At 40.4% G+C, this 17784-nt stretch overlaps 1 protein-coding gene across 6 annotated transcripts in view; it reads right to left on the reverse strand.

Annotated features, from left to right (window-relative positions):
* The window catches only part of USP3 (ubiquitin specific peptidase 3), a 40074-nt gene extending 32168 nt beyond the window's left edge, over window positions 1-7906 (reverse strand). For 3 of the 6 annotated variants that reach the window (XM_068204478.1, XM_068204477.1, XM_068204476.1), the window contains exon 1: window positions 7437-7906. In XM_068204478.1, the coding sequence (XP_068060579.1) occupies window positions 7437-7891 (455 nt within the window). In that variant the 5' untranslated portion in view covers window positions 7892-7906. Of the gene's footprint in view, window positions 1-6208; window positions 6308-7436 lie in introns of all 6 variants that reach the window. The other 3 variants (XM_068204480.1, XM_068204479.1, XM_068204481.1) reach the window with 3 other exon arrangements.
* Between the last annotated feature and the right edge of the window lie 9878 nt (window positions 7907-17784).

The raw sequence follows: 17784 nt of genomic DNA on the forward strand, positions 1-17784 counted from the left end.
AACAGCATTCTAGCCAAAACTAAACCAGACAGAAGGGGAAAAGGTTTTCAATTATACTATTTTAAATGCTTTGTTTTAAAATGAGCTAACACACACATAACTAAACTAAAAGTTAAGAAAATATTAAGGAAATTTCAATTACATTTATATCAAAGCAAGAGAACTCACATGGAAGCAAGTCTCCTAGTAAGCATTACTAAACATATAAAAATGTTAAAACCTTCTTTCACAATGAAGAAAAGTCTCAACAATATCAAGTCATAGCCTGACTCAAATCACATTCAAATGTAAGAGGATTCAAATAAAACACCAAAGAACATTTAAAGAAAGAAACAAACAATCCTCACTCGCAGCTATGGAAAAAAACCCAAGTTACTTCCCCATCTTTATCTTTCAGACAAAATCCAAACGATTGGTTTCTAGTACGAAGACAAGTCATTTAGTGATAGTTTGTGAACTACTATTTGTGCTCATGCATACCTGTACATGTAGTTTCCTCCTCCTTGTGCTAAATAAAAGCATTGCTCAGTCTCATAGAAGAAATTTCATGTGGTTACAGTGAACTATTCCCATTTACAGTGGAAAACCATACATAATTTAGATATACTAAACAACACTTGTGTGAGAACATAAAGCATGGGTAGGTGCACAACTTCTCACAGAATAGGTATGTCACTGAAGTGCCCAACACATTCCTAACGCTGAAGAACGTCAGAGAACAAGGTGGTCAGCTTCATCAGCCTGAAATTCTCTTCCCCACACTCAACCACACTGGCTCCAGTTTGGCATTCAGATTATACAATCAGAATTCTACACTGAGAAACAGGGATGTTACAAAAATGCAGGCGTTTTTGTTTGCCTGTATTCTCAGTGCAGTGATGGAAAAGCAGAAAAGGAGGTCAGGAAAACTACTTCTAAGCAGTATAAACAGGTCCCCAGGAAGTGGCTGAACTGGGGAAAGGAGGTGCCAAACCAAAGTCAGGTCACTCCCAGCAGCGCTACAGAGACACCCCGAGCTCACTGCATCACTGCTCTGGGTAAGGGAGGGAGAGACAGGATCAGCGTTGCCAGTCACACACAGCCATTCGGCTCCCAGGCTACACCACCACCATTTCTTCTGAGAATTTAATCTTTCTGTATGTCCAGCCAAACTTCAGGACAACGCAGACGTGTCAGCAGTTGATTTTCCTGCATATACCACAAAAATCACATCCTACCTGAAAGCACAGTGAAAAGTATGGAAAGACAGACTGACAGAAAGAAAACAATAGAGGCAGTCTGATCTTAATGAACAGGCACAGCCAAAAGCATTTTTTTTTTAATTACTGCATCTATTTCTCCTTTACACTCTAAAAACACTTTTTAGTTGTTTGGCTACTTTGGTAACTAATTTGCATACAAATTTAAATACATGTATTATAAAATTGAATGCTTTTAGCCCTCACAGAAAAACAGATATCATTCTTCAGTGTAGCAGTAGCAACCACAAAAAAAAAAAAAAAAAAAAAAAAGAAGTTAGTAAATCTTTATGTTAGAACAAGACACATAAATGCTCATTTTCAGACAGCAGCCAGAAAAAACACACCAAAGCCAACAGTGTAATGTCATTTTGAGTAACTCAGCAATTAATAGCAGGTCAAAATATGCAAGCTGGGCATAGGAGGGAAAACAGAGAAAAGACAGAAAGAAGTCTTCTTCTTTTCTTTATATAATCTAGTAATAATCTATTTGTTTGTAGTTGCCACTATTACATTCCTACTTCCCCAATACCAGCAAAATACACATTAAACCATCCCTGTGACCAAAAAAAAAAAAAAAAGAGAAAGAATTGCATAGTGAATGAAAACATTACCAAATCAAAACACGAACTGAAGGGTAAAACCTCCAAAAAATTCAAAAGGTCAAGGTTATGGTAAGAAAACGTTATATGTAAGTATGTACTTATTATCTTTCACTATTATTAGCGTTTGTAAATTATTTTAATATAGTACAGTTTGTAATCTCTTTTGATATAGTGTAATTTGTCAGCCTTTTATGGTTAATACCCTAATCTCTATGTAAACTGTATATCTTAGTGTAATAAATATATACATTATAGTTTTGGCTTATGCATAATATTAAAATAGAGGCTATATACTGTGTATTATAACATTAACTTTTGCAGAAGTAATTGTAGTTGTGAAATAATAACTAATCCCTTTATTTTTGTAGCTGACTGACAATAGTGAAATAGCTAATGTTGATTGAAAGTACTTACATCAGTAACCAATTCAAACAGGGGAAAAAAAATCTATTTTAAGGAAAGCAAGCCTCAGTCTGCAAAAGCATAAATTTAACAATCTAACTTAAAACAACAGCCAGGGAATGAATCTAAGGAGATATTACAACCTATAAAATAGAGTTACTAACAAGCATTCCTGCATACCAGTGACCCAGAGAAATGAAAAGATGAAAGAGTACCCAACTCTGAAATTAAAGTTACTAAATAAAAAGGGATAATTTAAAAATTGTATTTACTTTGTCATTTAAATTTCAGAATAAATCTGGCAATTTCAAGGCCAAATTAATTTTCCAGGTATAGGGTGACAAATAATCCTCACACATGCAATACAGACCATTAGATCCACACACTGTCCGTGATCTCACCCTGAGTTTACATGCAGAGAACTCAAGTTTTCTTAGGAATAAGGTCCTACCTACCACTCTCCAGTTTCAGCAAGTTTTCCCTCCTCCTACATTACAGTAATCATGAAAAGACAGAAGAAATCAGGACCTCTACTAATAAAACTGGAAAAGCAGACAGAAACAGAAATACTTATGGAAATGGAGAAGCAACACTAAGAAGCAGCTGGGATGAAAAGGAAAGACAAGAGGGTAAAGTCTGTACCTGTGCATTTACACTTGACTTGTTCTGGGGCTGTCTGCAACGGTCCAAAGCCAGAAATCACAGTGTGGCAGAATGGCATTACCTACCCCAGTGAAAGCAGATCAGTTTAACTGAGAAAACCAAATCTGATGGGGGGTGGGTTGGGAAGCAGCAAACAAAAAAAAAAACCATCAAAAGCAGCCTGACCCAGTGCAGTCACGTTCTTGAAAGCTCTACGCAGCCCAAAACATTTGATCTCAAATCTAAATAAGCTCTCAGGGATATCTGGGGTTATTCTGAACAAACTGAATTTACCAAATATTTTAGCCACTTAAAACACACACAAAGAAAGTCGTTAACTCAGCATGTGGATTTCCACCATAATCACTGTTTATGAGGCCTCAAAAAGCATGCTCATGCTGGCTCTCCTGACTTTCATATTCCCAGTGTCATTTCCAAATCCCACAATGTATGTTTCTGACCACTGGTGCAATTACAACTCTTATGCAACAGAAATCAGAATGCAAAAAATTGATGCCAGGCACATATATTCAGCTTTTGCAGGAAACACCAGTCTACAGCAAGACTGCTCTTCAATACTTAACAATTTTTTTTCTTTAAGGGGGGGGGGGAAAAGCACTCAACTGACAATCATCTGAAAAAGCAGGTTTTAACCATCTTTCACAAGTGCAATTCCCCTTTAAAAAAAACAAAAAAATCACAGAATCTCTACTTCAGCAGATGTAATCCTATCAGTCCACAGTTGTTCTTCTAAAGACAGAACTTCCAATTCTACACTGAACAACCAATGAGCCCAGTGAGAACAATTAATGAATCCTCAACCACACAGAAAAAAGTTGGAAACCCGCCCTAGCCTTCCACAGGTGTGCTTAGAAGATTGAAATCTTAGGTGGGGCAGGGCTCCCTGTGGTTTGATGACACTATGAAAAGCTGTTGAGAAATACCACATCTGAACTGTTCCAGAGTACTTTTAATAATTACATGATTTGCACAACAGTGCTGAAGGTGTGGCACATCATACAAATGCAACAGCTTCAGTCTGTGACACACTGCCTCCAGCTACTCTGCTTCCAACTTCAGCACAAGTTTCAGAAATTAAAGTGCGTGGAAAGACTGCAGTCCAGTTGGAATTAGCAGATATCTGCCCACATTATTTCACATGACAGCACTGATTAAAAGTCATTTTCAGTTTCTATACCATTTCTACTTTACATATATAGCTTCTCCTAAATGCCCAATTACAACAACAACCTGCCTATAGATCTGAAAAAACAACAACAAAAAAAAAACCAAAAAAAACCAACAACAACAACAAAAAAACCCCAAAACATTCTGCACTCTCTTTTGATAATTTTGAAGCTTCTCAAAGCAAATACATGCTGCTTTCTGCACTGCTTACTGTACACAGCAGGCCTGACTGGATTAAATACCCAGGGGAAAGCACACTTTATGAATGGGGGGGTCTTAAAATCTCTGACTTCCAAACTACCTAACAGGAACATAACAGAAAACGTAGAGACACTTAAAAATGAACATAATTATTACTTATTAACTGAGAGCAAACCCGTTGATATTTGGATCACACCCTTGCTGGCAATGATTCCTCCCAGTGCTTTTAAAAGAATCTTCCTTCATCACAAGACCTTCAAAGCAACTCTGGCAGGAAGCTTTCAAGGGAAACTTATTTAGTCCAACTAAGAGCAGCTCAGGCTGATGCACACACTCCTCTAACCGACTCGCTGCTACCTGCAGTAAGGCTGGCTTCCAAATACCAGCAACAAAGCAACACTCCTCCACTACAAAGTGACACAATATTCAAGATCAAGTAACAATATTCAAAAGTGCCTCCATATTACCTTATTACCTCTTGCAATCAAGAGTTTTTGTGGAGAGACAAGGAAAAGATACTTCACCCGTGTACATCACTCAGAATGGCAACTGCAGCTCCACAAATCTCTAGAACCTCAGATAATGACAAAAATAGCCACTGACAATCTGAACTAAAACTCACTCTCCAACCTATTCTGCAACATTTCGCTATCACTAGCACATCAGGTGGCTGCCAGAAAGTTTCTTGGATCACTATCCTTTACTGGAAAGGTCAGCAACAACTACAAACAGGACTGACAAGTTCTGATTTTAAGACAACATACTTGATGAGAGATGCCTTGTAATTACAGACTGCAGAAAACTGCCTTCCAAATATTTGTCTACAACTCGGACACCACCACCAAACAGAACTAAAGCCACACAATCTTAGAAAACAGCATCAAAAGTAATAGAAAACGCATTAAATTTTGACAAGGTATTAATTTACACGCAGAATTGTCTGTTTAATTTTATATTACAAAATTACATCAAACTCAGCAAATACGACATAATATCTAGTGTGACCTGACATAAACCAGTATTACCTATCTAAAAAAAAAAAAGTTACCAAAATGAGTACAAACAATAAGAAGACAGTACTCTACATACTATTAGGCAGTTAATATAGCAATAATCACATGCTACTAGCTGGAAGTGAGAACAGAGGCACTACGGCTTTACTATACTCGTAGAAATGCAACAGGTATTTTTTAAAAAACACGCAATTTCATTTGCTTTAAATTAACAAGAGCCTGCTGTTTGTTCACTGGACTGTTTTAAATTCAATGTACCTAGCTTTTTTTCTCTGGCCACTTGTTAAGACTTCAACAGTTATCCATGCAAGTACTGTGTGACTTATCTTTATTTTCTTAAAAAGCATTACAAACAAAAAGCTCCCTTAGATACGGTGCCATCATTATTCACTTCCCTCATACCTTCCTCCTGCCTCAGTGCTGTAAAATAACTCGGGTGATTGCCCAGCAGTTGGCTCTTCCTTTAAGTGCTGGTTTGCGAGAAACTCCTCTGAACAACAAAGAAAAATTTATTCTAAGTGCTGAACTTCTTTGTTGAGAAGCAGAATGCATAGGAGGGTAGCCATAAACTGGCTATTATTTTAAGCTAGGAAGTTATATTAATACCTCAAAATATCTTTTTAGTTTTGGTACTTTTATCTAAGTTCTCTGAAGGGTGGTTCTCTACTGCCATATGTTTCTTGTTGACAACTTTGCTTACCCTTGACATTCTGAAGATAACAGATGGACTTAAACTTCTTGTCAACAATTTGTTTGTTTTTGTAATAAACCATTAGGGACAACAATTTTTCCTGTACTGCTCCTTTCCTTCTAATCATTTCTCCACATGACTCCACTGTAAAGTGTACACCCTCTAAATCAAAAGCATTACAGAGAAAAATAACTGGTTTTGCAAAAGGAAGCAGAAACACTACCACACCTTGGCTCCCGGAAACTGCAATCAGGGAACAAGTTAAGTAAGCAACAGCCTTCCCACACCAAGGCACTGACACTACGAGACAAAGGATAACCATCTTTCCTTTAAAAAAAGGAACACCTTAAAATACATCCAGCCCTTCAGTGCTCCCTAGTCGGTCATTCCTAAAGGAGGCTTTTTCTCTCCAGTATCCACAGGCACAAGTCCCACTACGACTCTAAGCAGGGCCTACTTCCCACGTGAAATCGATGTGGTTGGGTCCGCTTTCATGCGGAGCACAACTGAACACAACTACAGCAAACAAACAACAACAGCAAACATCGGGGGTTAATCTGTGTAGAAAGCTAAATTTAAAACACCTGGTGCACGGCACGTTTAAAGGGAATGCCCCTGAACAAACAAGATCATGTGAGGGACAGTAGTGTCGACGGGATATTTTCATTAGTAAATCAAAGAGCAAAATACTAGAAAAAAGACGACTTCTACATTCCTACCGATTCACAGGCAGGTGAGCGTGACTGACTCCCAAACCCCCACAGACCACCTATACTGAGATGCTCCTTGGCCTGAAGGGGGGGGTCCCAAGAGACGCCTTAAGCCGTAACAGTCTTATTAAAACTACACTCTCTAAACTCCTTCCAAAAGCGTGTATTATATTAAAAAAAAAAAAGAAAAACAAAAAAAGAAAAACAAAAAAAAAAAAAAAAAAAAAAAAAAAAAAAAAGAAGGAAGCAATCTAGCAATATCCGACCAATTTGAAGAACACACTGACCCTTGCAGTTGCCAGCGGCTCCTCTCCCCTCAGCCCCTGTCCCGGGACAGAACCGAGCACGCAGCTCCTCCAGCAGACAAAAGGAGCACGGCGGAGCGCGGCCCTGCAGAGTTCCGCGGCGCCGAGCGTCGGCCCCGCCGGGACAAAGTCCGCTGCCCACCTCGTGCCGGACAGCGCTGCGCTGGTAGCCCGGGGCAGGGCCGGAGCTGGGAGAGCAGCCCCCGCTCCTGCCTGGATCCGCGGCTCCCCCGCGGGCGCAGCGGCGGCTGGAAGGCGCAGCCCCACTCAGAGGGTCCCGCGGGCCAGCCCCGGCGGGTGGAGGCCGGTGCAGCTGCCCTCCCCCGCGCCCCCGAGCCCTCCCCCGCCCGCAGGGCGCCCTCCCGCCGCTGGCCAGCGAGGACAAAGGAACGGCCGGGCTACCTCGGGCCGGGAGGGCCGCGCAGCGTAGGCCGCACTCACCGCTGCAGCACCAGGAGGAGGGCGAGCCCTGCGGGAACTTGGCCGAGTCGGGCGCGATGCAGACGCTGGAGCCGAGGTGCGGACACTCCATGGCGGGCGCGGCGAAGCGGGGCGAGCGGGCGGCTCCTCGCGGCGCTACAGCGGCGGCGCCCCGCGCGCAACAGCCATCTTAAGGACGGCCTCCCGCTCCGCGCCGCCCGCAGCCGAGCCGGGCTTTGCTGGCAGCCGCCCTCTCTCCCGTCCGCTCCGCGCGCCGCTCCCCACCCGCCGGGCTTTGCGGGCAGCCGGCCGCCGCAGGGCAGCTGCGAGCGGCCCGGCCCGGCCCGGCCCAGCTCGGCCCGGCCCGGCCCGGCCCGGCAGCGACCTCCGGAGCTCGGAGTGCTGTGGGGTGGGCTGACCTTGAAGAGCATCCGCTTCCAATCCCTTCCACTAGAACAGGTTGCTCCAGGCCCCATCGAACCTGGCCTTGAACACTTCCAGGGATGGATCATCCACAGCTTCTCCGGGCAACCTGAGACAGTGCTTCACCAGCCTCACAGTAAAGAATATTCTAATAACTAATCTAAACCTGCTCTCTTTCAATCTGAACCCGTTCCCATTTGTCCTCCATCACTTCATGCTCTGCCATATAGTCATGTCCCATCTTTCCTTTAGGTTCCCTTGAGGTACCGGAAGGCCAGGATTAGGTCATCCTGAACTTGTCTTCTGGTTGAACAATCCCCAAAATTCTCTCAGCCTGTCCTCACAGCAGAGCTGCTCCACCCCTCTGGTCAACTTGGTGGCCTCTGGACTCCAGCAGCTCGACGTCCTTCATGTGCTGGGCCCGCAGAGCAGGAGGGGGTGCAGGTGGGGTCTCACCTGAGTGGGGCAGAATCCCCCCCCTTTTCCCTGCAGCCCAGGACACGTCTGGCTTTCTGGGCTGCATGCACTGATTGCCAGCTCATGTCCAGCCTCTCATCCAATGTTCTATTCTGTAAGATGCACAGCCTGAGGCTTGTGCCAGCATTTTTTTAAGAGCTACATGGCCTCAAATTTAGCTTCTTACTGAATTTCCTACTCTATGACTGTAACATTTAAGTGGTAATAAAGTACAGGTGTTGTGTAACAGCTTTACAAGACAATGTAGAATAACAGTTCTCATACTCAGCAATTTGCAATACCAATATGCAGTTCCTTTTCATATAGAGCAAATAAAGTCCACCAGCATAAAAGTGGGGATTTTTTAGTCTAAGGAACTGTGACAACGATTGTATATTAGGAGTTTTAGACCCTTTCTCTTACCTTAATGTGAGAAACACAATTTTGCCACTGGTTTTGCCTGTTGTGTGACCTTTGTGTAGGCACGGAAAGCATCTATCTCAATGTATTATATGTGGATATGTGGTACTGCACTATTTCATGGAGGAATACTTTAGAAACTGACAGTTCTGTATGGATTTTCAGATGAGTTACTTTAAATATTCATATCAAAGATGTCTTGGTGGTCACTAATCTCCTTGGTAAAATGCCATTCTTTACTCTTTGTTCTTTTTCACCCTGTTTACACAAGGGGGGGGAAATTCAGAGCATGAAAGACCCAATTCTTCACACCATCAGAAACTACTTGGATTACACTCTATGGAATTAGTTTGCATTTCTACCTGTATAGCTAGAAGCAACATTACGTCATTGATACCAAACTGTGAATTAAATGGCTGCAAATGTTACCTTGACACAAAACAGTAGATCTTCCTCCTCACACACTCCCCCATCCTTCAAACTTGTAATATTTGATCTATTAAGTAAGTAACATTCCCATCATATACTATACTGGTTATATTATATATAACCTGTATAAAAATTTATATACTATTTTATATAAATTTACATTTATATAAATGTATATTTAGAAATGTAAATAAATTTATTATTATATTTATAAATGTATATTTATATAATATTTTATAGAAAATTTATATATAAAAATGTATATAATTTTTGAACAAGCAAATACAAATAGAGAAAAAAAATCAGCTGGGCAAACAATATTTAAATTTGCTTCATACAACATAGAAACCTTGATATACATCTAAGAATTACTAGTTTAAGGAGCTTTTAAAAAGGTGGTCATGTTAGCATGCTTTACATTAGCCAAAGGGTCCTTTTATTTACTCTGAAACCTCTGCCACAATATCTAATTAATACAATACATTAAAGCAGCAGTTTGACTACAGTTGCTGTCTTTCCTAACCATTGCATACATTTAATCCTCCAGTTGTGCCCCACCCATCCTTACACACAAACAATGTGTAAGAAACCTCAATTAGATCTGCTCTTCTCACTTTCCCCTTGTACATGCATCACTTGGCCTTCTCCAAGCACTATAAACCAGAGTTTAACAAAAACAGTCAGTTCTTACCTCTGTGTGGATTATGTTAGCAGTATATTTAGTCTTTCAAAGTAAGGAAACAATATATTAACAAGATTAAATTTAAATATGGTAAAATAAACACATTTATATGCTTTTGGTTGTTTACTTTCACTTTAGCACTGTTATTACTGACTTTATGCCTTGTTCCTTTGCAAGATAATGGAGTTTTCTTTCTTTTTTCATTTGTAGGTTGCCAGCCATTCACTGCATCTTTGAACAGTGTAATTCCGTACAAAAATATGCTCATTTCTTTGTTTTAGTTGCTATGCCCTCAGAAAACGTGGTAGCTTTTAAGTGTTTTTATCTCTAGCTGACAAGATAAGTACTTTAAGTAAGGATGATTTTATCTGTTAGGGAGTAATGATGCATAGCAGTTATCACGTATGTGATGATGCATAAGGACCAGTATAAGCATGTTTGTAATGCAGCCTCTTTGCCGATTGAAAAATAATTGATCACTAATGCAACTCCTAGCATTCAGGTCTCAAAAGCTTTGCTTACAAGGGTAGTTTTAAGTGGCTTGCAGTGAGGTGTACAAGTTGAGTTCAGAGGAAAACTGGAGTAGGGGCTCTGGGTATGATTTTCCTTTTTGGTTAGCTTTTTCAGTAAGATTTCTTCAGTACAAATCACTTTATTTGGAACCAGAGCCTCACCTCTTGCTCCCATCCTTCTGAAGTGATACGCGGAATAAAGAAATAGACTCCACAACCTGGTGTAGTTATGAAGTGGGTATGTATGTCAGTGCCTGGCACAAGTGAGATAGCTCTCCAAAAACTTGTGCCCCGAGCCTCAGTCTGTCCCACACCTTTATTCCCAAAGGTGTTCCATATGCAATACATTACACAACTTTTTCATGCATATTTAACCCCTGGCCCCGCCTGTGCTCGCCTCTCATGCTCAATAGGTCCACGCCCTTCTAGGCATGCATGGTTTGCTGTGGTGGTCTTGCGGGGGTTTCTGGTGGTCTCTTGAGGCTGAAGATTGTGGTCTTCCTCAGGATTGAACTTCTGAACTTTTCTCCTTTCGCGTGTGCTTTTGGTCCTTTGGTGCTTATCTGAGTACGTCTGTCGGTCTTGATGGGCTTGGAGACAGAGGAGCCTCTTTATCTGGGTTCTTTGCATCCTCGGTCCCCTCCAGTATTGTTCTTTATGCAAGAAGCTTCAGAATTTTGCATTTTCTTATGCCCTTTGTACCATGGCAGAGGTTTCTTAAGTAAAAGGTTAAATTTAACACATAACTCTACAAGCTAGAATATAAATGTTTAATTTATTTTGTTAACTTAAGTGAACTCCAAAAAATCTTCACTTCCTCAGATTGGAGTACTTTTGATGGTAGATAATATAAATCCTACAGGCATGCTTACAATGGGTACAATCAGTGCAGAACGGAGCTTGTGATTAAGCACTGTATATTAGAAATTTCTATTTAATATAGCATATCATCTCTACTACAACAGAGATATTTCACACAAGATCCTGTTCTTGGATATATGTAGTCATCCATATATGCTATAGGCTCCACCTGAGAGCATTTGAGCTTAGAATTTGGTCCTGAATTGGTATCTTGCATATATACAAAGAATTTACAAGTGGGAGTGGGGAAATTTGCATGGAGAGTTCTTTTGTTCTGCTGTATTCCTCAGAAATAAAATTGGTGGTGTTAAATATTTGAAAACATTGAAAACTTTGAAAACATTACCTGCCATGAGTATGTATTATCATATGATCTAATGATGCAGTAGCAGCATTTTTCCTTGTGCTCTTGGCTTCCTTAAAAGCCACTAGATGAATATCACTCAGTGGATCAAGTGAAGCAGATTATTGCCTTAGCTGACTTCCACATTTGTTGTGGAAATTGGAGAGCATCGAATGAAGAAGGGATGATGCTGTAAAAGTGGAATGAATGCTGGCCTGAAGAACTGTAGTTCAGTCTTTGCCAGACAGTTCTAGCATATCACCTGGCAGATTATTTAAACCAATTTCTTTACAAAGTAGACCTGTTTGCTTGTTTAAAGACTAATGTTCTTCTCAGCTACAGCTGTGAAAAGAGTCCAGCTCTGTTCAGAGCACACACATTGGACTTTTCCTATCTCTGTGGATACATATCCATCCTCCACTTCTAGATTAAATGCATAAAGATAGAAAGAATATAATCTCTTGTTATAAATGAATCAGTCAATTTAATAATTAAAGGAATTTATTAAATTAAATCAAAATAAAATTGGAAAATCCACAAGCAAATCAGCACCGAGCCAGGCAATCGGTGCTGGGTGAACTAGGTCCGGACTATTGCAGCACCGTACCCTAGCAGTTCACAAGGTATTGATTTCACAGGGTCTTTTTTATACTGTTTCCAGAATTAGCAGGATTCTGGTGGGGGGAGGAGGGGGGGGGAGGAGTGTCCTCCTGTTTCCTTTTGTCCTTTTTCACATATTCATGCATGTTCTTTTCTTGTGGTGCTTCTAAACGGAGGTTTTCCCAAAATACTCCCAGAATACTCCCGGAATACTCCCGGAATAGGCACAATACTCTATCCTGTTAGATGGCAATCCCTTTGAATATCTTGTTCTGGCAACAAATATTCATCTTATCATTCAAGGCATATCTTCTAGACAGAATAATCCTTCAGAATAACCATCTTTTGAGACAGGAATTCATCCTGTGTATATTGCTCTTTCCTGTCACTTGGTTCCATTAAAAAGGATACTGTATTTTTTAGTCCTGAGCACGAATTTATTCTAAATCATATATTACATCTCCCATGGCATGTTTCTTCTCATTGAGAATGAGGGACATTGGCCGATGCTCTGAACACTCAGCTGAAATGAATATTAGCAAACCTATTGCTCTGAGCACTGGGTTTAACCCCAAGTGGCAACTAAGCTCCACACAGCCTCTCACAGTGACCACTCTAAACACATACATGCCAATCTTGACCTAGTAGCAACTTGATAGATTGGGCTTTCACCTCTAATTTCCCAAAGGTATGACACTGAAACATTCAGGTATGATGGCAATAGTGATGGAGACCACGGAAGTCCAGAACAGAGTTCTTTACTTGGTGCAGGTGCAACTCTGAGGCAGATGCTGGCAGGCAAAGTATCAATAGAAAGCATCAGCCTATAGGTAAGTTGTAACACAAGGTCTCAGCTTAATAAAACCTCTACTAAAGTTGGCCAAGCAGTTTTGTCACTTTTTTGCCATCTGCAGCTTAGCTGCAGGCAGCTGTGTATGAAACTATACTAGAGCACATTAAATACGACAAGCACATTTCTGCTGACATGTTGTCTCGTTAACAAATCTATTTCCATTTCCTGTATGGCCTCTGAAAATTAAGCTCACACTCTTTTTCAGTGTTTGATCATAAGAACATAAGCACATCCCTTTACAAGGTTCATGATTCTTCTCTAAAGTGCAAGATCTCCAAGGTGAAGGACAAAACATTTAAAAGTACGCAAATGCCCAGAGCAAGCATCTGTGACAGTTCAGAGCCTGAGACTGAAGCGTGTAAACGGGAAGGACTTGGGTCCCAGCACGCCCAGGATACTGCCGAGCACACCCCTTGAGGGCGGTGTGACACAAGGCATGGAGCAAAGGTTCCAGGGCCGAAGGGCGAGTTCTACACTCTGCCTTTTCACATCGGCACTGCAAGACATTCCTGGGACATCTACTGCCACGGGATTTATGGTTCTCTCCAGTAACATGGAAGCATCCCTCATTTCTTAATGAGTTGCTTCCTGTGGGAAAGAAATAAGGTGGACTTTGGCAGTACAAACGGCATTGGGCTGATACAGATTCCATCAGAAGATTGTGTTTATTTTTTTTAAGTATAATTCAAATATGTATCTGAGATCTAATTTCTTTAATTTCTAAGAGCCTATACTAATTTTATATCACTTTTCCAAGGATTCCAGAAGCATCTAATTGAAAAAAAAAAAGGCAGTGCTTTAATTCTGCCCCAAACTCTGCCTGTTCTGCACTATCCCAGCTTGGGCACAATGTAAGGGGATAAATAAAGGTGAATGTGAGTAATCTCTGTGGTGGGTTTTTTTGAACAAACCAATGAAGATGTGATAAACAAATGGTATAAATAAACTCAATGGTTTTCACATAGGTATTATTTGTACAGACAAAGAGTTATTTTAAATTCATGCTTTAAACAAATGCCTGAAAGTTCTCATATCTGGCAGCTACCAACACCAGCTTCATCAATTGTTTATTGTCCTCCAGAGCCTGCTCAATAATGCAAGTGCATCAGGGTGACATCCACCAGTATTAATTCATGTCACTGGCATTTAGTTTTTACTGTATTTGTTATGTAAACTTTATATTACATTATTCCCAAAGGCAGTCTTGAAAATAATGATTCTGTATTTCTGCTTAAGCTTATTTAAAGATCAGCAGACTTTATTTCATCCCATCACAATAGAACATTTTATAGCCAAGATAACTAAGGTTTTCTTCATCACAACTGAACATGGCTTACTCATTAATTTTTGGAAAATGAGGGAAGTACAGGTTTATTTAAAAAAAAAAAATAGGCAGCTCAGTTTACATACTGTATCAAAGCACGGAAAAGAACTTCCAAGCATCCTGTTGGAGGAAGACATAGTAGTATCTATTTGCCTGGAAAACATCATAGTTGGTACCAGCTCATCCATTTGATCAAGGAAGGAAAAACTGTTCAAAAGCACTTGAGTAACTCCAGAACCTAAAACTTGCTGGTACTATCTCTTGTGTCGCAAGGGGCAAACCCATAGCTCTTTCTAAGCTACAAGTACTGCATGTTTAAATGACATTCAGATTTTCAATTTCACCACTATGATTGGTTAATTAACAAATCTAAGAAAAACAGACAACAATCCAGACACAAAAAATGTAAGAAATATTACTCTGGAAATAATCTGGGAGGATTAGGAAGATAATGAAATGGTATAGAATGATACTATTTCAGATAAAATTTAGGAATCAGAATGCAAAATCTACTTGCCACTGAAAAGAATAACATGTAAAGAAACTATTGTAAAAGAAATATTAAAATTAATTTCTGAACTCCCATCTCAAACACTTACAAATGGAAAGTCCCAAGATGAACTGGGTGATCTAAGATTAATTTTTTCATCTCTAACCTCTGTTACAATATCTAATTGTATATTCTAATTATATCTGTAGAATATTACTACAGTAAAAGTATCATATGTGTATGTGAACTGTGATTCTACACAAATTATATCACTTTTCTGCTATATTAAAAAAGATTGTTGATAGTCAAAACACTGTACAAGCTATTTCTGCTTCTTTGTTTGCAGTAAGCTACAAAGGCATCCCACCTGTCTCTCTTCTACACGTACTTGCCTCCAGTTTTGTACAACAAATTTTATACTGTACTGCACACATACTAGATCTTGGTTCTACTTTACTGTCCACAAATAACTGTAAATGCTAACACAAAAGTGCCAGCATCTCAGAGCATTTTGGTTCTAATGTGTTTTGACTCCAAATTAAAGCATTCCTGGAAAAACTTGCCATTATACATCAAGACAGTATACACACTTCATTGATAACTGAGTTGAATGAGGCTTGTGTTAGCAAAATAGCACATTTTATCCTGTTTGGAGATCAGCTCATTACCAGGGAAACAGGAATTTTCTTGCCATGTCACTAGGATTACATTATTATGTTACTAATATTGTTATTATGTTACTCTTCAGGCCCAGTTATTCACAATGCCAAGTAGCAATCTGAATTGTGAAATAGGAGACCATTGGCCCAGATTTCCTTTCCTCAGTCCCTTCACTTAACATCTGTGAATTCAAGGACTGAACAAGGCCTTCTGAAATGTTCCTGCTCTAGCTGGAACTTGAAACTTGAGATGGCAAAATCTCAAGGAAGAGGGAGATGTTCAGTTTGTTCTGAAATAAGAAGCTGTTGGGACATCCTGTGAGCAGAACTAAACCTTGGAAAGCAGTCTTGCCAAGCTCCAAACACTCCAAGTTACTGGGCGGCTGATCAGGCTGACCCCAAACTTTGCCGTACCCATCCTGCCATACCTCCCTCCTTCTGCCTGAAGACCACCCATAGCCAGAACCAGCCTGGCTGGTTGGGGTTGGGGCACTGGCACTTGTGCTGCCAGCAGGCTTCTGTTCCAGGCATCTCTTTAGCCAATGCTCAGAGTCACCCCTGGCTGTTACTTACAGAAAGAACTGTCCATCACCTTGTCATGAGAAAAGGAGCAGATACTGTTGATCCTGCTGTGTAAGCATTAGCAATATTAAACCACAAAGTATCTATCTACAAGAAACGTAAGACTACCTGCAAACTTCTTCCTGCAAGAATGTGCACTGTGTACCTTTTGTCTCTGTTGTTGGCACATGCTGCTTACAGTGTTTACAAATTATTCTGTTCTCAGAGACACCTACAAACATTTCAGTAATTAGAGATTATATTTACTCAGCTGACTACAAGTTGTCAGGGGTTGTGAAGATGCATCACTAGGGGTTGAAATGAAAAGTGAAATTAAAGAATCCATCTGACTTGGCATCATCTGGACACATTTGTAGAAAATGTGGAAATGCAGATAATGTGGAAAAACTCTTCATTCATTGCCTGTCAGTGAAGAAGTCATTCCCATTCACCTCTGTAAGCAAACAGCTGCAGCATTTCTTGGTTCTGTAATAAGAGAGGCTGTTCAGGAATGTTCCCACTCTACAGTGCTGGGCTATGCTGGTCCCTTTGACTCTATTTGCTATGATAATGTGGTTATCAGTGTGCATGAAATATCACATTTTTTCAGTACCACAGCAGCTCTGGACACAAGACTGCTGCAGCAAACAAGCTGGTGGGACAACTCCAACAGCTCCATGTTCCAAGGCTGCCTCAAAGAGCCCCTTGTGGGGACGTTTCAAACCAGCAGCTGCACCACTGGTGCACTGCCTTCCCAAAGGGAACACAGGCCGGCAGATGGAGACTTCCTGCATTCCTGGAGACAATTAATATTTTGAAAGATTTTGGGGACATATTATTAAAATGTAAGCAGAATACATTTATATTTAAAACTTTTTCATGCCTTCATGCAAAAAACTGGCCCCCATTTCTCTCTCTCCCCACTTGTAACTCCCTGGCTTTTACAGTCACTATGAAGGATTGACATTTCTGGAAAACTACAACACTGACTTTTTTCACATTGGCTTTTAAAGCTAACATATGACTGGCAAAGTGTTTACTGCCCAGAAAAACCAAGCAAGCTTTTTATGTCTCCAAAGATAATAAAATAGTGCTTGGAACACAGCCTGCCTTGAGTTTCTGCACAGAGCTCCACAGAGGAGATGGCTATTTTAATCATCCTCTTTCTTAAGCATAGGTTCTCCCTCTGATTTAGAACAGGCTCAACCCAGAACACTAAGCTATAAATACATTTGGAGCTGAGGATGAAGCAGAATTAATATTCATCTCTCTAGTTTTATTTTAAAATATACCTTTAGATCTCTTGATTTGTAGCAGAGTCAGTGAGTCACTCCAGACAATTTAAAAATATTTTGGAAAAAGCTGTAAAGTGCGTGTTTGGGTTTGTTTTTCTTTCTTCCTTTTTTTTTTTAATTTTTTTTTTTTTAATTTCTTTCAGTCACAAGCAGACTTGGCTTTGTTATTTGGTGTTTTTTTGTAATAGAAAAACTAGAGTTGAATAGGTATTAATGACCACATAATCTCCCCCAGTGACACAGACACTCCAAGAGAAATGGAATGACTTCTTGTTGGACTCTAGCCAGCCATCCTGTGTTGATGGAGCTGGTGGAGGGGCCTCTGCATCCTATGCAGCAGCAACTGTAGTGAACCTCAATGCTCAGAGCAAAGGGCACAACTGGAAGGAGGAAACTGGCCATTTTTCCACACTTCCCTAATTCATATTGCCTTATGGGTTTGGCTGGCCACAGTGTGGAAC

This window comes from Anomalospiza imberbis, chromosome 13, assembly GCF_031753505.1.
Source record: "Anomalospiza imberbis isolate Cuckoo-Finch-1a 21T00152 chromosome 13, ASM3175350v1, whole genome shotgun sequence".
Taxonomy (NCBI): Eukaryota; Metazoa; Chordata; class Aves; order Passeriformes; family Viduidae; genus Anomalospiza; species Anomalospiza imberbis.